Below are 21,440 nucleotides of genomic sequence, written 5' to 3'. Positions count from 1 at the left end.
ATTAATTTGCTCCACATGTTTGTACATATCAACAATAACATTATACAGGGTTCTCACTAAGGAGAGTCCATGAGTCCAGGACTCATGAAAATCTGTCTGGACTCACCATTATCAAAACTGGTGAGTCCAAAGATGCATCAAGATTGAAATATTTTGTATAAACTGAACACATCTGAATTTAATGTCATTTCATTGCTATATTAGGTCATGGAGACTAAAATGATAAATTATATTGCAATAAAATATCTTCTTCTTACTGTTGGACTCACCATGGCCAAAAATGACGAGTCCCCGGACTCACCTTCAAAAATCCTTAGTGAGAACCCTGTTTATATGCACTTCCAACATTATGTCAGAATGTCAATTCTAAATTCTATTTCCACCTGTTAAAACAATTTCAATATTATTCCAGCTCATCTGACCTATGTCCTGTAAATGTTTGTAGTCCTTCAGATTGACTGTAAATACTTTTCAATTCTTATTTTATAGCTACAGATCTTAAGTACTCTTTTCTTGTTTTTTTATATTACATTCTAGGAATATCAGAAGAAATCAAACATGTCAGATATCAAATCCATCTCAGAAATATGTCACTTATGGACAGAATTTGTTGTTATAAATTTATGCAGTTTTAGATGTTCTTGATTTTTAAAGTTAAGACAGGTTTACTACTCTAATTTTACCTTTCTGCAAGCTGGACACAGACCATTTTCGTCTGTCCTAATTCTGTGCCAACAAAATCTGCAAATCTGTAACATTAAAGATATTAAATATATGAATTAAAGGAAAACATGAAGTAAATGTGAATCACACATCTACCCAAAACACAACACCAAAATTTGGCATTGAATCAAATTTTCCAAAATGCCTAGTAACAAGAGAATATCAAACTACGATTCCTTGACAAGAATCTGAAATACTTAAGCTTAATATTCTTACTGAAAAAAGTTCTCAGTTAAAATTTGTGTTTGGCATAGCTACTTGAGGACTATTCCAGAAAATACTATGTACCCCCCAGCGAAGGCAATTTTTTAAAATTTTATGTCTGTGGTTGTATATGAAATACCAAAATGCCAAGGGAGTGTTGTTCTAATTTATTTTTATTTCTGTAGGTGGTGGGGGTTAAAAATAAGTGCCGTCCCTGGGGGGGACATAGTATTTTCTGGAACAGCCCTGACTTTAGTGTTTTATTTATTCTATTTTCTTCTTGGCAAATATAAAGTTGCCTCTGCTCATCATGAAACTGGGTTGATTCTCTCCCATTGAAATACAGTTACTTATATAAATTTACTCCTTTTAAGTCAAAGGAGTAGGTCCGGTAAGGGCCGATTTTGGCCTCAAAATTCAGGTTCATCTGATGAAAGATTTTGGACACTTTTTAAACACTTAAGTGTCTACTTCAGTCGATTCAATTAGTCTATGTGAAAGATTTGAACTGATTTAGTCATTAAAGACGCTCAAATTCAAGCTTAAATATGAAAAATCTATCAAATATGCCATAATATGTCACTTTTCAGATGGTTTTTGTCAAAAATGAAAGTGGCCGCATCCGTGTTCATTCTCACCCTTTATATATGTTATGTATTATCATCAAATACAACTTACATTTAAATATTAAGAATGAACACAAATGCGGCCACTTCCATTTCAGACGGAAACCGTCTAAAAATTAACCAAAATGCTAAAATTACGAAGATTTCAGTAATTTAGCATGACTTAATGATGCTAGTACCCGATACATGTGCATTGTATTGTCAAAAACAGCCCATATTTATGTAACAGAAGTATTCTTCTTTCCAATAAATAGATAAAAATTTATATTATCCCAATTTTGTAAAACTGCTATATTTTGGGGCCAAAAAGGGGTCTTACTGGGCCTACTCCTTTCAATGAGCCGAAATTTCACCATAGTTCACAATACATCTGCACCATAATCCTGTGATCAATATATAGTTTTTTTTCAACACTTTTAAAGATGGTTAGACATGTTTATCATCTACCTACTGCATGCTCAATTCAATATGATCAGCTTGTTCATATCAAGGTGATCGTCCTAATTTTTTCTTCCACCTCTCTCAAGTTGAATTTTGGTTGACTTGAAAATTATCACTTCTTTGAATATAACAACATCTTAATTCTACCATGACTATAAATAATCTATTCTATTACCTATAAAAATAAAGTCAGGAATAACAATGAATAATATACCTGGTATCCACATGTACATGGAAAAAAGTTGACATCATCTATTTCTAATGGTTCCATACACAAAGGACACTGAAATTATGCATATTATTATAACTTAATATTCATGTGATGATGCATATTATTATAAGATAATATTCATATGTCAATGATGAACATAAAATAATTCAGTTGTTCAATATTTTCTTGAGGTTGTCTGATACACACAAAGCAGTAATGAAATATACATATGTTTTATCTGATTTTTACAACAATACCAACATGACCAAGTTCCTCTACTGTTGATTTCATTCATTTTTGTGGGTACAAATTTTGGTAGATTTAGAAAATATTGTATTTTCGTGAATATCTGATTTCATGGTTTTGTCAAAGTTTGCATACTAGCGTATAGAAAGTTGGGTACTATTTGAACATTTATTCTTTGTTGATCTATACCCATGAAATCCACGAAAATTAGTATCCCACGAATAATAATGAATTCACAGTACCCATATATATCTAGCATTTCCATTTTAAACAAGCTATGAAGTAAATACTTCTCAATACTACAATAAGTATCAGATAAATTTTAACAGATAACAAGAACTTAAAATTGAGAACGGAAATGGGGAATGTGTCAAAGAGAAAACAACCCGACCATAGAGCAGACAACAGCCGAAGGCCACCAATGTGTCTTGTTTGTTCTGAATGGTTTCACAATTTTTACCCTTGAATTTCTTTTTTTTTTCTTATCTATTTGCATGAAGAAAAGTTAAAGTTGACAATGAGATTGTTTGATATCTCATATTTGTAATGTTATGAATTATAAATTTGAAAGCAATATCACTAAACGTTTGGTATGAAGAAAGGTAACTATGACATCTCTAGCTTTTCTTATGGTTGTTATATGCTACATTAATTCAAAGTTTTGTTTAAAACTTATGAGATGTCTCTCGAGGAATTTTCTTTTTATAGATATACATGTATGAACCGTGATGATACACTAATCCATACTAAACTTTTGAATGCAGCAGGGATTCAGACATTTATTAACATCTAAAGATACTTTAGTCTCTCTGTATTGATTACATCATTTAAATCTCCAAGCACAATTAAAGTCATGAGATGAATACAGGATCAGAAGCAAAGGCATAGTTTTAAAAAAATAAGGAGATGTGGTATGATTGCCAATGAGACAACTATCCACCACAGTTAAAATGAAGAGGATGCAAGCAATTAAATAAGACAACCACGTTTTAGTCCTTTTTTGCCTAAGAGATCGGATATAAATTATGTTGCAAAATTCATTTTCAAATTATGATATCAGGTTTAGTTTGTGCACTTCCTTGTATATGAAAAAAAAAAAAATGTCTGAAGCCAACAGTTTAAAATTTATACAATATTTCTTCTTACTTCTACTTGTTCTTCTCCAGCCATATTATCTTTTTATGCTCAGACAAAAATCTGAAAAAGAAAAAAAAACAAGCATTTAAATTTTAATGTCTCAGATCATGCTGGTGTGCTTGTTTAAAATCACACTTTTAATTTGTTATGTTATGAGTCTTAATCTAATGATTGAATGTTTAAGAACTTTAATGGAACATTGTTCAGTTGTAAATGTCATTTCTCATTAATGAAAATATCTTTATGATTCAAACAGCAGAATATTATTGTGATGTTTTTCAATGTGTTTCTGTCATATAAAAATAAGATTTGATATGATTGTCAATGAGGCAACTCTCTACAAGAGACCATATGACACAGAAATTAACAACTATATGTCACCGTACGGCCTTCAACAATGTGTAAAACCTATAATGCATCGACAGCTATAAAAGGCCCCGAAATGACAAATGTAAAACAAGAAAACTAACTGCATGATTTATGTCCAAAATAATGAAAGAAAACAAATATACAGCAACAAACGACAACCACTGAATTACAGACTCCTGACTTCGGACAGGCACATATAGAATGTGGTGGGGTTAAACATGTTAGAAGGCACCCAACCCTCCCCTAATGTCTGTCAACTTTTGACTTCTTTCATGTTTTTGTGGTGCTCTTGTATGTCATCATTGTTAAAGAAGCAAGGATACTGCAAGAAAATCATTCACATTTAAATCACAATTGTTATTGAAGAAATGTACATCAATTGCCTGCCATTACATCTGGTCAAACTTAGAAATTGACTCAGTAATATTTGGGTTCACCCTAAAGGTCGAAGAATTCACTTTCCCGTCCATCACTTGCATTACCCGACCGTCAAAAGCAATATCTAGCCACCCCAGTGTTCACGATGGTCGCTTTCCTCATTGGCAATTTTCCATTTTTACCAAGTCGATGAAACAGCAATTGTTTATTCATAAGTAAAGAATTCAAAGACATAAACAATTCCTTTCTTTAGAACAGAGGTGAAAGCATTGACTTTACAGATTGGTCGTAAGTTATTTCAAAAGAAACAAGTTTTATGAAATATTTTCTTTCATTCCAGTGTATATGTAGTCATGAGTAGTACAAAAACACAAGAAGAAGCTGAATCCAGTAAAAAGAAATATGAAAACTGCATATGGTTCTGTATTATCATCAAAAACAAATTGTCTTACTTTAACAAGGTGAATTCAATGAATTCTCAATACATATATATAAGCTGAATGCAAATATGTATCACCAACTGTCAACATTTACTTGGCAAACATCCAGTATACAAGATGCCAACAGACTGTATCTATTTACCATTAATGACTTCTAAATTACAGAGTCTGCATTCTTTAAAATTATAAAAACAGATTTTTTACGTATCTAAAATGAGATATTTGAGAACTAGGATTTCAGAATATAGGGGAAGTCAAATCGAAGGGAATTTCTAAATCTGGCCAAACTACCGACTTTGGACGGGCGTTTCAAGAATATTCCACTCGTCCCTCTCAACCGAAGGGAATACGACGTTTGTTTGTTTTTAAATGTTTGATTATGTTATTATTCATTTAAAAAACCCTAATTTCAAGTGTGTAAATGGTTCTACTTTCGTCTATTTCTTACAAATTTCCCCTTCAAAAATTACTGATGACAGTAATATCACTCTTGCGCATTAATTTAACGCAATAAGAATACCCGGATGTATCGTTCAACTCTCGTTCACAATTTCCACGTTTGGATTCTTCTAAAAAAAACAACACAAATATTGACCTGAGGCTGAGGGGTAAAACACTCCCAGTTTGTAAAAAAAACCAAATATTTCCCCCCAAAAAAGTATAGAAAATATGTGGAAAAAGGATGTCCTATAACTAACAGTCAATAGATGAGTTCATATGTATGCTCTGTAAAATCCTCCTTGGGTAGGAGCACCACAATTATTAAATGTTATGGTCTGATTCAGAAGGAGAATACAATTTTAATATTATAATACAGGTGTAACTTGTGAAAGGGGATGAAGTCACCAAACCTTTAGAATACTTTACGATAACCCGTTAACAGCAGATTTATATATATAAGCATTTATTGTAAAAAAAAATCCCAGCATAATTTCTGGTGAAAAAGTAACTGAAATTCAGTCTGTCAATTACTGAGAAGTATCCAATGTTTCTTATTGTTAGGAATTTTATATATGACGTCATTTTTAATGTAAACAAAGAAACGCTATCTTCAGGTAGTGTTTTTTTTCTCTCTTTTTAAAGTATAGTTTAATTAAAAACATAATAATTTATACCTAATAACAACGAACATACATTTAACATGTTTAAGTCGGCTTATTACTGATCTTTGTATAGATACAAAAATCTGCCTGATTGATCTGATGTGAGTTTCCCCAGAGAACACATTTTGTTTGCTTTAAAATAGTATGTTGAATAAGCTCTTTTTTAAAGTAGATATTCAGTATCATGAGTATAAACTACTTAAACACTTGCTCTTGTGAGCTTTTCAAATAGAATAAATAACAATATATATATATATATACACACTTTAAAAAGTCGTGAAAACAACACAATTTTAAACACATAATGCATGGTATAATTGATTGATTGATGTTTAATACCACTTTCAGTACTTAATTGTGCTATTTTGTGGCGGGCAGTTTGTAATGGTTGAGGAAGCTGGAGTGCCTAGAGACAACCACTGACCTTTGGTTCACAAAACTGACAATCCTTGTCACATGTGTCAATTAAGATTGGAGTTGAATGCACCTGCCACCTGCTAAGTCAGGCTTTATAAAAAATACTTGTGTTTCAGCTAATCCTACCTTAACCTTTATTTTTAGTGCCAACCCTAAAGATTGTTTTATCAATTTTGAACACACTATTAAAGTCGGACTGTTTCCGCTGTTGAAACCAGTCAAAAACTAATAAGAAAAAAAAAATACTACAGCCTGAGAATTTCCTCAATTTTTTTATTTTCAGCAAAATACACCGCCTTAAAAAAATTTCAGATTTTTTCTTACTCAAGATTAAGAATATTCTTAAATTTTTGAGTATAGGAAAATAAAGGCAACAGTAGTACACCGCTGTTCGAAACTCATAAATTGATAGAGATAAAAACAAATCTGGGTTACAAACTAAAACTGAGGGAAACGCATTAAATGTAAGAGGAGAGCAACAACACAACAAAAACACAACATTAAAATGTAACACACACAGAAACGAACTATAATGTAACAATGGCCATTTTCCTGACTTGGTACAGGACATTTTAAGAAAAAAATGGTGGGTTGAACCTGGTATTGTGGCATGCCAAACCTCCCGCTTTTATGGCAAGGTTAAATATAACATTAAAATGACAACATTACATGTCATGACTACAATACAAATAAATGGGAGAACATATAGGACAAAGAAACACACAAATAATAGCTAACAAAAGGTACCAGGTTTAAAATTTAATACGCCAGACGTACATCTCGTCCACACAAGACTAACCAGTGACGCTCAGATGAAAAAACCATACTTAAGTATATATAAAAAGTTCTTACATGTTGCTATTGAAGGTATTTTGATATAAAATTACAACTGTTAATAGTGCTTTTGTTAAAATTTGCATTGCAGAACGTCACTAATCAACACAAATTAAATTGTATCCGAAAGAACATACACATCTTTACTCAGTCCAACATTAATTTTGTTTTGGTTAATGTTGTCCTTCTCATATATTTTTTTAGGATAAATACTCCATATCAATTCTGTCAAAAACTGTCAAAATAGAGGTTTCAGGCTTTTTTCAGGCATTCTTAATTTGTTGATCTGTTTTGAAATAAGCAATTACGCACAGTGCTGTGATACTATGAATTTTAGAAAAGATTGAAAGACTTTTTAAACATAGTGTGAAATAGCTTCACTGCTCCTTTTTTGTTGTTGTATGAAATCACCTATATTTTAGTGGGCATAGGGCATTTGAGCGAAAATAAAAAATGTACATAGTGTAATTTGATCGCCGGAATATTAACCTTACCTATATTTTCAAATAGGACGTTTGAGTGAAATATTCTGTGATACTTGTATATGAATTCAGAAAATAGTTTTAAAAATTCGTAAGGGGTTCCACATAAACCCTGCGTATTGCCTACAATTGCTGCTGTCAGTGTACAAGTGTAATGTTGACTTAAAAAGTGAGTCTATTTATCAGTAACATACAGATTAAAAAAAAAAAAATATTTTAGATGCTATTTTTTGGTGTTGGAGATTAGCTTCTGTCCAAATTTTATAACAATCCATGAAGGTTTACAAACTTATCATGCCAAAAAAATTTAATCCCAGACTGTCTGTAAATGTTAACTGTAAAAAACTAATTAGTTCATGATCTATCAGAAAAATACTGAAAATGAAAATATATTTTCAAAACTTTGCACCTGACACTATCATGACTATAGATCTGATAATCATAAAAAAGCTTCTGTTAAAGTTTCGTAAAATTGTACGAAGGTGTGGCAAAGTATTTGATGTGTAACAAACTTTAACTCCAGACTGTATCTTCTTGTTAACTGTGAAATAAACTAAATTCATTGATCATCAAAATATGGAAAAATGAAAATAAATATTTTCAAAAATTGCTCTGGATACTGTATTTTTGACATGATCAAGCTTCTGTCCAAGTTTCATAAAATTCCATGAAGGTTTGACAAAGTTATTGACGCCCAAAAAAACTTTAGCCTCAAACTCAATCTGAATGATTACTGTAAAAAAAAAAAGTCTATTTAGCAGTAAAATACGGAAAAATGAAAATAAATATTTTCAAAATTTTGCTCTGGATACATTATTTTGGTCTTAAACAAGCTTCTGCCCAAATTTCATAAAATTCCATGAAGGTTTTACAAGTTATTGATTATTATAGTCTTAAAAAACTTTAACCACAGACTGAACCTAAATGTCGACAAAAAGTAAGAAAAAAGAATTTATGTTTTAAAATGAATATATTTTAATTACCCGAGTAATTCGACCGGTTCTGGCAAGTTCTACTTACCAATCAATTCTACTATAATTCATTGGCTTTTCAAATATTCTTTGTTCTAAATTTCTTAAATTTATAAAATGAAATGTCCCTTGGCACTTGAGATCTTAATATTAATACATGTACATGTTAGAATTGATAAAATTTTGACCGAGACTAATAAAGGAAAAAAGAGCTTTGTTTGTGACAGTTTCCGATATAGAGTGGTACAAAACACTAAAAGGAGAAGTCAAAACGTACAAACAATTAATGGACCAGAATCTCATGGACTTGTATTCTGGTACTGCCAGCAGGAAATAACGAGGGATTTTTATGTCAAAAGGCTAGGATATCAATTTCTATGTGACTTTTAAATAATGCCATTGCCAAGTTTCAAGTTTTATAACAGTGCTTTGATATTTGTTTACACGTAAAAGATGTTTTTAACTGTGTGCATTTTAAACTCCACATTTTATTAACTATATCCTGATCAAAATCCTACTTCATCTTCCCCGTGGTGAGCAGGGGGAACAGATTAAATCTCGCGAACGGAAGAGGTTCTCCTTCATCATTCTTATTTTTTTTTTGCTCAAATGTCCTATACTTATCTTTATTTTTGCACAATTGTCCTAAAGTTTTGACACTCAAACGTCCATTGCTGCATTTTAGTATACTCATGTATATTTGAATAAAAGGATATGTGGGGTATATGTCTTATGTGGCAGCCCCAAACTTTTATTTTTGTCCATGTCCTGTGTATTATAGCTACTTGTGATTTTATCTATCATAGGTTCCTTTTATGTTTTACATTATTTTATTGCAAAAGAGGTAAAACCTGCATTTTCGAAAAGTTTAGTACACTTTTTTAGTTTTCAAACATCCATTTTACCGCTTACATCGCTGAGAAAAAATTCTCAGCTTAGAATATTCCTATTGTGATGTCATGAAAAAAGGCGACCATGCCCGATGAAGTCACTATAGAAAAAACACATCTTTTTAAAGGTCATTCGAAAAAAGGATTAAGATTGTCTGTATATCATCGAAGATCATTAGAGAATCAGATTCCACTACTGAATCTTGTGCAATGCAATATTTATCCACTCTCAACAGTTAAATTTTAAATGTTTAAAATGCTTGGTGAGCCTCAAGTTTTAAATTTGAAAATTTTATTGTATTGAGTGGATAAATATCGTATCACACTTGATGCAGTGGTAGAATCTACATGTAATTCATTTGGGTGACTAGTCCCAACCTCTTCATGTGCATTAGGATCATCTGTTATTTTTACAACTCCATTGCTCATGATGATTATATTTTTTAATGTCAGGGTATTTTTCCTGGTAGGTTTGTTAATTGTGAGTTTAATCTTTAAGTCTTTTTATTAATATAAAACTATGGATTGGCATGAATGGTAAAGTTCTGAAAGTAGGATAATTGATAAAATAAATTTGGCTTATTTGATGTTTTTAGCCATATTTTAATAGAATGCTTTTGAGAGTTTTATCCTTTATATATATATTTCATTTGTCCCAAACCACTGATGATGCAAAACTAAATGATTTACTAATTTGGCTCCACAAATGTCCTGACCTTTTTCTGGGACCTAATATTCTTATACTTTATTGAGTCCCAGCCTTTTTTTCACTTTTTCACCAATCTATTATTACAGAAAATGTTGATATTTCTCATTGTGTTAGTTGACTCCACATCATTTCAAGGGATTTACTCAGAAACTGTATGTCTTTGCTCAAGTCCATTCTTCAATATCAAGGAGTCTTGCCTGCATTTGAGCATGTCCTCTTAAACATGTCATGCATGTTAAAAATTTATGTTTTATTATCAAATACACTGAATTGGTCAATAATATTTACAACTTTGATGATTTTTTTGGTCATTTTTTAACAATCACTATTGAAGTCATATAATTATTTCCCCTGTTAACATGGTTAATACCAGTCCAAAACTTTTTAAAAGATGATTTTTTTTTTGGCTACCTACCTAACCTAATGTTTATTTCAGTTTGTTAGTAGAAAAAACAGGTATTATTATCAAACTAGTTTTCTCGTTGATGGTTGATTGTACTTATACATTGTATCATTAAAATAGCTGATTTTGATGAAAACATTAAGAATGTTCTTTTTTATTTTTCAGGGGCAACTGAAAGTATTGTTTTAAAATGTCATTCAAAAGAGAAGGTGATGACAAAAGCTTGCTTGGAATATTAAGGGTATATTTCATAAATTAGATTTATAAATAAAGGTACAGGTTGAATCACAAAATCCATTAGAATATATACTATATGTATCTGTTTTGAATATTGACTTCTTCAAGTTGATAAGTTATCAAAATTGGCTAACATCAAGACCCATGTTCAAATATAAAAAGTCCATGCATTTTCATTAAACTTTAACAATTCATTATTATCCAACACTTTTTCCACTGAAGAAAACTATAAAGAGAATCTTATTTTTTTTCGATTGACAATTTCAATTAACTTTCTACTGCAACCATGTATAACCACTTATAAAAGATATAATACTTAGTTGCCACGGAAATATGCCAGATAAGATCATTACTTTTAGATAGCTCAGTTCCATGGAATACTCATGAAGACTTGTTAATGTCAGAGATCTGCCTGTACAGGTCTAATTTCTCAGACTAAAGCATGTAAAGATAGGATATTCTATTTGGTAAAGGAAAAGTTCAACAAATTAAATTGTCCAGTGTTAAACTAGCATAAAGCAACTATATGTTTTCATCTAATGGATATTTAAATTTCAGAAGACAAAATTCAGTTGTACAATAGGAAGCCAGACTAAAAGCAGAAAAAAAGAAAATTCAATCCTACAGAACCCAATTTATCATACTAAAAAAGTGAAAATCAAGATAGTTTTATTACATGATTTCTACATTGCTCTGTAGTAACCATCATGCTGATAATCTAGAACTCTGTGAATTTCAAGATTAATATTTTTTTTTTACTAAAGCTATTAAAATTAAATTCTTGTACAAAAACCATTGCTTTTAAAAGGTAGTCAGTAATGATGGTAATGGCAAATTTATAATTAACTTTTATTTGTTTATTAATAGCAAAGAAGAATAAAAGACTTGTTAGCTGTAAATATTCCTGAAGATGAAGCCTTATTAACCAGCAATGGCAGGCAAGTTTCATTGAAAAAAATGATTTACTGTCCATAAAAGCAAAAGAAATTTGTTTTTTAAGCCTTCATTTTTATACAACCGCAAAAAAATTCTTGTGGTCGTATATTGGTATGACGTTGGCGTCGTCGTCGTCGTCGTCCGAAGACACATTAGTTTTCGCACTCTAACTTTAGTTTAAGTGAATGGATCTCAATGAAATTTTACCATAAGGTTCAATACCACAAAAGGAAGGTGGGGATTGCTTTTGGGGGTTTAGTACCAACAGTTAAGGAATTAGGGGCCAAAAGGGGCCAAAAATAAGCATTTTTGTAACTTCCAGACATAACTTGTGTGTTAGTGTATGGATCTCTCTGACATTGTACCACAAGGTTCCATATCACAAAGGGAATGCTGGGATTGATTTTGGGGGTAATTGCCTCAAAATCTTTTGGAATTAGGGGCCAAAAAAGGGGCAAAAAACAAGCATTTTTATATAGACTAATACTTTAGTACAAAACATAATTTAAAGCAGTGTAAGGGAGATCAATCAAATACATCATTAGAATTACCTCCCTTACACTGCTTTTAAATTATGTATAAAGTAATGGTTAATGAACAATTAAGACAATTTAAAACAGTGTAAGGGAGGTAATCCCCATACAACGTTTTGATTACTTCCCTTACACTGCTTTTAAATTATGTTTAAAGAAATGCATATTTATAAAGGAAGACCAGTAAAAATATCTGCAAATGTTGCATCTTTTTTTTTTACAAAAAAATCCATATGAAAGATTTGACACCATATTTTAAATTCTATTATAGATTAAGATAGCACTATGGTAAATTTAAATGGGTAATTATGGTTGCAAATTCCATTGGAAATTTGAGTTGAGATTATGACCATATCTTGAGGGAAAGAATTTTTTTGGGGAAAAAGGGTGGGGGTGGGGTTAAAAAGAAATTGTGGGGGGTCAATTTTTTCTCATTTCAGATTTCAGAAATTTAAAAGAATTATTCTTCAAATATTATTTTTTTTTCAAATTTCAAATATTGAAAAATTTCAAGAAGTTAATCTTTAATTGCGCAGTATGGCGCATTAGATTTGTAAAATCTTTGACCACATTTATTTATTTGTTATGCCAAATCTGACTGTGTATTTAGATTTTTAATTTTGGGTCCAGTTTTCAAATTGGTCTACATTAAGGTCCAAAGGGTCCAAAATTAAACTTAGTTTGATTTTAACAAAAATTGAATTCTTGGGGTTCTTTGATATGCTTAATCTAAACATGTATTTAGATTTTTGATTTTGGGCCCAGTTTTCAAGTTGGTCCAAATTGGGGTCCAAAATTAAACTTTGTTTGATTTCAACAAATATTGAATATACGGGGTTCTTTGATATGCTGAATCTAACCATGTATTTAGATTTTTCATTTGTGGGTCCCACTATCAAATTGGTTCAAATTGAGGTCAAAAGGGTCCAAAATTAAACTTAGTTTGATTTTTACAAAAATTGAATATATGGGGTTCTTTGATATACTGAATCTAAACATGTATTTAGATTTTTGATTTCAGGCCCAGTTTTCAAGTTGGTCCAAATTGGGGTCCCAAATTAAACTTTGTTTGATTTCAACAAAAATTTAATATATGGGGTTCTTTGATATGCTGAATCTAACCATGTATTTAGATTTTTTATTTGTGGGCCCCGCTATCAAATTGGTTCATATTGAGGTCAAAAGGGTCCAAAACTAAACTTTGTTTTATTTCATCAAAAATTGAATTATTGGGGTTCTTTGATATGCCAAATCTAACCGCGTATTTAGATTTTTAATTTTGGGTCCAGTTTTCAAATTGGTCTACATTAAGGTCCAAAGGGTCCAAAATTAAACTTAGTTTGATTTTAACAAAAATTGAATATATGGGGTTCTTTGATATGCTGAATCTAAACATGTATTTAGATTTTTGATTTCGGACTCAGTTTTCAAGTTGGTCCAAATTGGGGTCCAAAATTAAACTTTGTTTGATTTCAACAAAAATTGAATATATGGGGTTCTTTGATATGCTGAATCTAACCATGTATTTAGATTTTTTATTTGTGGGCCCTGCTATCAAATTGGTTCATATTGAGGTCAAAAGGGTCCAAAATTAAACTTTGTTTGATTTCATCAAAAATTGAATTATTGGGGTTCTTTGATATGCCAAATCTAACCGTGTATTTAGATTTTTAATTTTGGGTCCAGTTTTTATACAACCGCAAAAAAAAATTTGTGGTCGTATATTGGTATGACGTTGGCGTTGTCGTCGACGTCGACGTCGTCCAAAGACACTTTAGTTTTCGCACTCTAACTTTAGTTTAGGTGAATGGATCTCAATGAAATTTTACCATAAGGTTCAATACCACAAAAGGAAGGGGATTGATTTTGGGGGTTATGGTACCAACAGTTAAGGAATTAGGGGCCAAAAAGGGGCCAAAAATAAGCATTTTTGTAATTTCCAGACATAACTTGTGTGTAAGTGTATGGATCTCTCTGACATTGTACCACAAGGTTCCATATCACAAAGGGAATGTTGGGATTGATTTTGGGGGGTAATTGCCTCCAAATTTTAGGAATTAGGGACCAAAAAAGGGGCAAAAACAAGCATTTTTCTAGTTTCAGGACAATAACTTGTGTGTAAGTGTATGGATCTTTATGAAATTGTACTACAAGGTTCCATATCACAAAGGGAAAGCTGGAATTGAGTTTGGGGGTAATTGCCCAAAAAGTTTAGGAATAAGGGGCCAAAAAGGGGCCAAAAATAAGCATTTTTCTAGTTTCCAGACAATAACTTGTGTTCAAGTGTATGGATCTCTCTGAAATTGTACTGCAAGGTACCATACCACAAAGGGAATGCTGGGATTGATTTTGAGGGTAATTCCCTCAAAATTTTAGTAATTAGGGGCCATAAAAGGGCAAAAAAACAAGCATTTTTCTAGTTTCAGGACAATAACTTGTGTGTAAGTGTATGGATCTTTATGAAATTGTACTGCAAGGTTCCATATCACAAAGGGAAAGCTGGGTTTGAGTTTGGGGGTAATTGCCCTAAACGTTAAGGAATTTGGGGCCAAAAAGTGGCCAAAAAAACAAGCATTTTTCTAGTTTCCAGACAATAACTTGTGTTCAAGTGTATGGATCTCTCTGAAATTGTACTGCAAGGTACCATACCACAAAGGGAAAGCTGGGATTGAGTTTGGGGGTGATGAATCATAAGGGGGTTCAAAAAATTGGGGGGGGGGGGATTTTTTTTTTCATTTTTTTTCTTGAAAATTTTTCATTTTAAATTGGTTATTTCTGATTTATATATAAAAGCAAATAATAATGATATGGTTTGAATAGGTAAATTAAAAAATTTTAAGTTCTTAGACCACTTTTATTCTGTGTCAGAAACCTATGCTGTGTCAAATATTTAATTACAATCCAAATTCAGTGCTGTATCAAGCTTGAATGTTGTGTCCATACTTGCCCCAACTGTTCAGGGTTCGACCTCTGCGGTCATATCAAGCTGCGCCCAGCGGAGCATTTTATTGTACTTGGTTGTTATAAATCATGTTTCCTCTTCAAATTATCAGTTCTGAAATAAAAAAATTATACTAAAACAAAGTTTGCCTCCTTTATGCAAAGTTGATCTACAGTGGTATTGTCTGTTCTATTTAGCCTCCTTTTGTTTCTGGATTATTTTTTTTAATTTTTTGCCTTTTGGTCTTGAGTGTACTTGATAAATGATATTACAGAAAAATGTGTTATGAACACAGAATTCAGTACCAAACATTATTTTCTTACCATCAAGTCTGTGTTATGGGGTATCTAATGAAATTAAACCCCAAAAAGCACATCTAATGCACCAAATGTATAAATTGTTACTTTTAATTTGAATGTCCAGTTTAAGCCCTTCTGATGTTATGCTTTCAAAGTTTTTTATATTTAAGGTCAAAAATTATTTTAGAAACATGTGTCATGAACATGGAAATTTGTATTGATAATTTTTTTCTGTACTTTCTACTTTTGATTTTTCCCTATTAATAAAAATTCTCTAGAATCAATTCTAATATGAAGGTCTTCTTTCGCATTGGCAACATGGGCTGCCCATGATTGATGTCACAATTGAAATTGCAACATCAGTTATTTTTTTTAACAACGCTGGAGATCAAAATGGTCAATTGTGTTGTTGTTGCTCACTAGGACATTGAAGGAAATTAAATAAAATCATTCTAAAAGTAAGTGTACATGTATCTGTTCAATTTTTATTGTGAAACGGTTGATTGTCCATATTGTATCAATTTCAAATCAAAATGGCTTCCTTTCGAACGTGTATAATAGGTCAGCTTCGAAGTAAAAAAGTTCTAAATTTTCCTATTAGAATTGAAATAATTCTATCATGCCATGCTCTATGCTCAATAAACAGTTTTTGGTCAATGACATTTCTTTTATAATATATACTGTGTTACTTGAAAACTACAGAAAAATAGAAAAGTTTAACTGATTTTCATACAGTAATGCATACATTTTTTGGAAACTAAAAGTTTCAAGTTTATGTTATCAAACTGGAAATCCTTAATTATAAGTATCGTTGATATTTAAAAAAAGTGAAAAATAGGATAGAATATTATTTCCGATATCAGCTGGTGTAATTTCCTTAGATTCCCATATTGTGCAGAAGACTCTACTGGAGGTCTGATATGGGAGTCTTGTGATGACAACTGAGCTGATATGGAAAATGCTTTTTACCAGCTGTGACCTATGTGAATATCATTAGATATGACAAGTCATGTTATTTTCTTCATAGGATGGGAGAGTGTTCTTGTATTGAAAGGTTTTTATTTGCATGGGTGAGCATTATGGCTGTTTTTTTTAAGTTAGTATCTAATATGAAGATTACCAATATTTTTTTACTATATTTATTAATCATAATGGTGATAGTTATACCACAGAATGTTGGTTTTTGTTTAAATATTATTTGTGTATTATATTCTTTTAATACAAATTTACAATTTGATTTTGTTTTTGCTTGAAATGAAATGTGAACTTTTTATTTTCTAGATTGTCCTGTACTGTATGTTATCACAGACCAATATTTGATACTCTGGAAATGTTGTTGATTCATAGACAAGGCAAAAAGCATTCATCAGGTATTTACCAAATACTTGTATTTGAACAATTAATACCATATGAAAATAAGGAGATATGGTATATGATTGTAAAACTATCTACTTGAGACCAAAGGACTTGAATTTAGGCAACTATTCGATCTTCAAAAAGAGCAAAGTATATACTATTTATTAAGCCATTAAAAATCCTGGAAAGACAAAATGTGAAACAATATAAACAAAAAACCAACAGCCATGCATATTTTCCCACAATTATTATCTACTCAAGTCTTGATGATAAAAGTTTACTTGGGATTATCAAATTCATCTTTGTATGTTATTATAGCTGCATTCAAGTGTGGATTCAAGTTGAGAAAGTTGGATAATACATACAAGAAAACACTTTATCCAAAGGGAAGCAACTCTGACTGAACTCGGGCAGATTTAGTGCATTATGCACACTATAATCTATTGTTGAAAGGCATATGTTGACTTCTAGATGTCTTTCTGGGTTGATTATGTTGTTTGGTTGCTGTCTCCCCATATTCTCTTTTTATTAGTCCCCTACCGACGAAGTCGAAGGGGACTTTAGGTTTGCGCTCCTTCATCCATCTGTCTGTCTGTATGTCCATCTGTCAGTCCGGCAAATCAGTTTTCCACACTTTTTTTCTTCATGCTTGAAGATATTGATTGATATTTGGTATATTGTTTTATCATGACAAGTTACAGATCAAGTTCGAATTTTATTCCGATCTGATTATTTTGAGCAGAGTTATGGTCCTTGGACTTAGAAAATTCACTCAAATATTCAGTTTTCCGCACTTTTTTCTTCATGCTTGAAGATATTGATTTAATAATTGGTACATTGTTTTAACATGACAAGTTACAGATCAAGTTTGAATTTTGTTTCGGTCTGATGATTCTGTGCAGAGTTATGTTCCTTGGACTTTCCACTTTTTTTTGTCATGCTTGAAGATATTGACTTGATATTTGTTATATAGTTTACACCATGACAAGTTAAAGACTAAGTTAGCATTTTGTTCCAGTACAATTAATTTTAAATGGTAGGGGACTATGTATTGCCATGCAATACTCTCAGAATGCTTGTTCATATTGAAATATGAAAGTTTTAAATGGCTTGCCTTTAAAAGCAATTTTCATTGTAAAACAGTGCAACTTTATACATATTTTGAAACAGTTTAAACGTTTCTATTTCAAACTAGAAACTTATAAATTTTTGTATTGAATGCACATTGTCAATTCAAATTTGCAAATGATTTAAATAAGACTTTTGTTAAAGCCTATTTTATTTACTGTATATGGAACAATATATATATTTCAGCTGTTGAATATAAGAAACAGGAGAAAAAAGAACTTCAGCAGCTGATTCTGAAAAGAAAACATGAGCAATATCTGAAGGATGGAACCACACATATAAAACAGGTATTGTAAATATGAAGTTTACACAATGGTTCTGAAAGTAAACTGTTCTCGAGCACATGAGTTCACCACTGGTTTTAAGTGGCTGTTTTTGTACATGTATTTCTAAATTCTATGTTTTCCTTGAAATGTTGTTTTTTCTTCTAAAAAAATCAATATTAATTGACATGTCCATATAGGCATTCAATTTGATTTAAGGTCAGTCCTTAACTGTTTCCATTATTTGACATTCATAATCTATCTATTATATATTACCCAATAAAAAAAATCCCCCATGAAAGTTTCAAAATTATGTTGGTTCTCTGTATCAAACTAAGAGGCCTGCATATAGTCTGAAAAAAGAAGAAATTAATATACCGATAAAAAACGAAAATTTAGGCAGGAAATATCTTGTTACAGACTAATTTCTGACACTGTGATCTACACTTATGAAAACACTGGCAAGTCAAGTGATTGGGACTCTTTAAAGCATGAATTTTTTTTTGTAATATACATTTATTAGTTTCTTTTCTTTTTTAGGCAGCTGAGGTTTCAGACAATAAGAAGCTTTGTCTAGGACCTTCATATGACTCTAGATGTCAAAGAACTAAAGCTAAACAACCAAAGATCAAACTAGACTTGAATAATAGACAGACTACAGTTCCTGAAGCAACAGACATAAATCAGTTGCCTGGCAACAGATATAGTTCCCATAGCAACAGTCAGGATAAGAACAACAGTTATGCTAAGAAATCTGATGACAATAAAGAACCTATTGACAAACATAAACTATGCAGTATTATTGAACCATCAAAACCTGACACAGATTTAGATGCATCTGAGGTTATCTCTAAGGATGAATTAAAACTTAGACAGACTGGCACAGCTTTTGATATGATACTGGAAAAACAAATGGAAGGACCTATTTTACATACACATCAACTGAAGAATCTGTTTGTTCAGCCAAAAAATGAACCAATACGTATTACTCCTTATCAAAGTAAAAAGGTTAGAGTAAAACCAGCGGGAGATTTAAAATCCCAGCTATCATCCAGACATACTTTGTCTTCCAGTCTCCTGGAAAGGAATACACTAGATGACCCATCTCACTCACAAACTAAAATAACAAAGTCGTCTATAAATAAAGAATGCAATATGAATCTGTCAGCAAAATCCAGTGTTGTTATGAAAGATCCTTCTGATAAACCGAAGAAAAAACATCAAAAACAACTTCCTGATAACATATTAAAACAAAATACTCCAGTATCAAACAGTGACATTGAGGCACAGAAAGAAAAAGCTGAAAAATACCTGCATTTAAGAGGGTAAGGTTTTTATTCTTAATTTTTAGTCAGTAAAATAAAATATTGGTGCAGGGAAGCATTCTGAAAATGCTCTGATCCCATTTTAAAGACAAGTAATTTGAAAAAAAAATGTTATATTTAATAATGTTAAACGTAAAGACAAAAATGGTAGTTGCTTCATATTTACTCCTTGAATATGGAGCCACAGCTCTTAAGCTGATTATATCTGCAGTGGTCTGCAGAAGAGTGTTCAACAACAAAAAATGTACACTTTGAAACATATTCTCAATGTTTTCTTTGATGAAGACATTTTAGGATAAACAAGATTATAAACTTTTCAAAACACATATTGTTGATTTAAAGATTATGATTGTTTAAAAAAGCTATACATCTGTAATCTATAGTTCATGTAGTTTATGGAGGTGTTCAAATCAATTAGTTAGTACTTAGCTTTTGGTAAAACATCACAAATTGATGTATAATAATATGCTATTCCAAAATGATTCCCACTGTCAAAAATTATGCTTAGCATGGCTGCTATTTTCAAAATAGTCGCCAAAATATATTCAGACTGCACCTATTTCAATGAAATTTGATATCTACATAGAATATGATATCATGAATTGATGTTTGGTGTAAAAATTATCTGACGGCTCCCATTTTCAAAAGATCTATTGGTTGCCATTTTTTTAAATGGCATGATCAATACAAAAGAAATTGATGAATAATATTAATTCACAAAAAAAGGATTTAATTTCATGTTTCTTTTGTACCACGAAATCTAGAAAATGTGATACCTGAGGAACATGTATTGCTTTGTTTGTATCAGTTTTATTTGTTTCTGTGCCTCACACAAAAGCTTGCGAGCGGGGCCTTTGCTGGCATTTTAGTTACCAGTACCAGCATAACAATTGTTAAAGGTCTCAATGATTCTTTCCTTTCCTTTCATGTCATAATTGTTTAAGTATGTTTTTCTTGTAACAGGGCTGGGTGGAAGAAAGATTTATTTGGAAAGTGGATTAAAGATGAAGATGCAGAATTTGATTCAGATGAAGAAGAACCAGATTTACCATAACCTTGATACAGAAAGATTAAATGTTATACAGAATACAAAGTGTTATCAAAATAATTAAACCATTTTTATACGACCACAAAAAAATTTTGCGGTCGTACATTGGTATGACGTTGGCGTTGTCGTCGTCGTCCGAAGACACATAGGTTTTTGCACTATAACTTTAGTTTAAGTGACTGGATCTCTATGAAATTTTACCATAAGGTTGAATAACACTAAAGGCAAGTTGGGATTGATTTTGGGGGTTATGGTACCAACAGTTAAGGAATTAGGGGCCAAAAATAAGCATTTTCTAGTTTGCAGACAATAACTTGTGGAACAGTGTATGGATCTGTCTGAAATTATACCACAAGTTTCCATACCACAAAGGGATGGTTAGGATTTGTTTTGGGGGGTTATGGCTCAAACTGTTTAGGAATTAGGGGCAAAAAAGGGGGAAAAACAAGGTTGTCCTGGTTAATGGACAAATACTTTAGTACAAAACATAATTTAAAGCAGTGTAAGGGAGATAAATCAAATACATCATTTGTATTACCTCCCTTACACTGCTTTTAAATTATGTATAAAGTAATGGTTAATGAACAATTAAGACAATTTAAAACAGTGTAAGGGAGGTAATCCAAATACAACGTTTTGATTACTTCCCTTACACTGCTTTTAAATTATGTTTAAAGAAATGCATATTTATAAAGGAAAACCAGTAAAAATATCTGCAAATGTTGCATCTCTTTTTTTTACAAAAAAATCCATATGAAAGATTTGACACCATATTTCAAATTCTATTATA

General features: G+C 31.4%; 2 protein-coding genes across 7 annotated transcripts in view; one reads left to right on the top strand and one right to left on the bottom strand.

The window, feature by feature from the left end:
* LOC127706232 (CCR4-NOT transcription complex subunit 4-like) overlaps positions 1-5,293 on the bottom strand; it is a 35,039-nt gene extending 29,746 nt beyond the window's left edge. For 2 of the 3 annotated variants that reach the window (XM_052210708.1, XM_052210709.1), the window contains exons 1-4: positions 5,224-5,288; positions 3,598-3,648; positions 2,209-2,277; positions 684-749 (exon numbers count right to left, since the gene is read on the bottom strand). In XM_052210708.1, the coding sequence (XP_052066668.1) occupies positions 684-749; positions 2,209-2,277; positions 3,598-3,621 (159 nt within the window). In that variant the 5' untranslated portion in view covers positions 3,622-3,648; positions 5,224-5,288. Of the gene's footprint in view, positions 1-683; positions 750-2,208; positions 2,278-3,597; positions 3,649-5,223 lie in introns of all 3 variants that reach the window. The other variant, XM_052210710.1, reaches the window with a different exon arrangement.
* A 5-nt stretch (positions 5,294-5,298) lies between these two features.
* On the top strand, positions 5,299-20,709 carry LOC127706233 (sodium channel modifier 1-like). Of its 4 annotated transcripts, none has more exons than XM_052210711.1 (7): positions 5,299-5,383; positions 10,750-10,825; positions 11,689-11,759; positions 16,812-16,900; positions 18,201-18,301; positions 18,818-19,602; positions 20,566-20,709. In XM_052210711.1, the coding sequence occupies exons 2-7, from the start codon at positions 10,775-10,777 to the stop codon at positions 20,654-20,656; spliced, it is 1,188 nt and encodes a 395-aa protein (XP_052066671.1). In that variant the 5' UTR covers positions 5,299-5,383; positions 10,750-10,774; the 3' UTR covers positions 20,657-20,709. The 4 variants fall into 4 exon arrangements, with proteins under 4 accessions (XP_052066671.1, XP_052066673.1, XP_052066674.1 ...); XM_052210713.1 differs by having other exon boundaries at positions 5,322-5,397; XM_052210714.1 differs by lacking the exon at positions 5,299-5,383 and adding an exon at positions 5,431-5,519.
* Positions 20,710-21,440: the final 731 nt, after the last annotated feature.

The sequence above is a fragment of the Mytilus californianus genome, unplaced genomic scaffold (genome assembly GCF_021869535.1).
Source record: "Mytilus californianus isolate M0D057914Y unplaced genomic scaffold, xbMytCali1.0.p SCAF_6, whole genome shotgun sequence".
NCBI lineage: Eukaryota > Metazoa > Mollusca > Bivalvia > Mytilida > Mytilidae > Mytilus > Mytilus californianus.
This window is presented reverse-complemented; position numbering and strand designations above follow the sequence as displayed.

Bases quoted from the DNA above. Each gene is read 5' to 3' on its own strand.
- LOC127706233 (XM_052210711.1), top strand. From the start codon at position 10,775: ATGTCATTCAAAAGAGAAGGTGATGACAAAAGCTTGCTTGGAATATTA. The intron at 10,826-11,688 runs GTATATTTCATA...GTTTATTAATAG, and splicing joins GCTTGCTTGGAATATTAAGG to CAAAGAAGAATAAAAGACTT. The intron at 11,760-16,811 runs GCAAGTTTCATT...TTTATTTTCTAG, and splicing joins TTATTAACCAGCAATGGCAG to ATTGTCCTGTACTGTATGTT.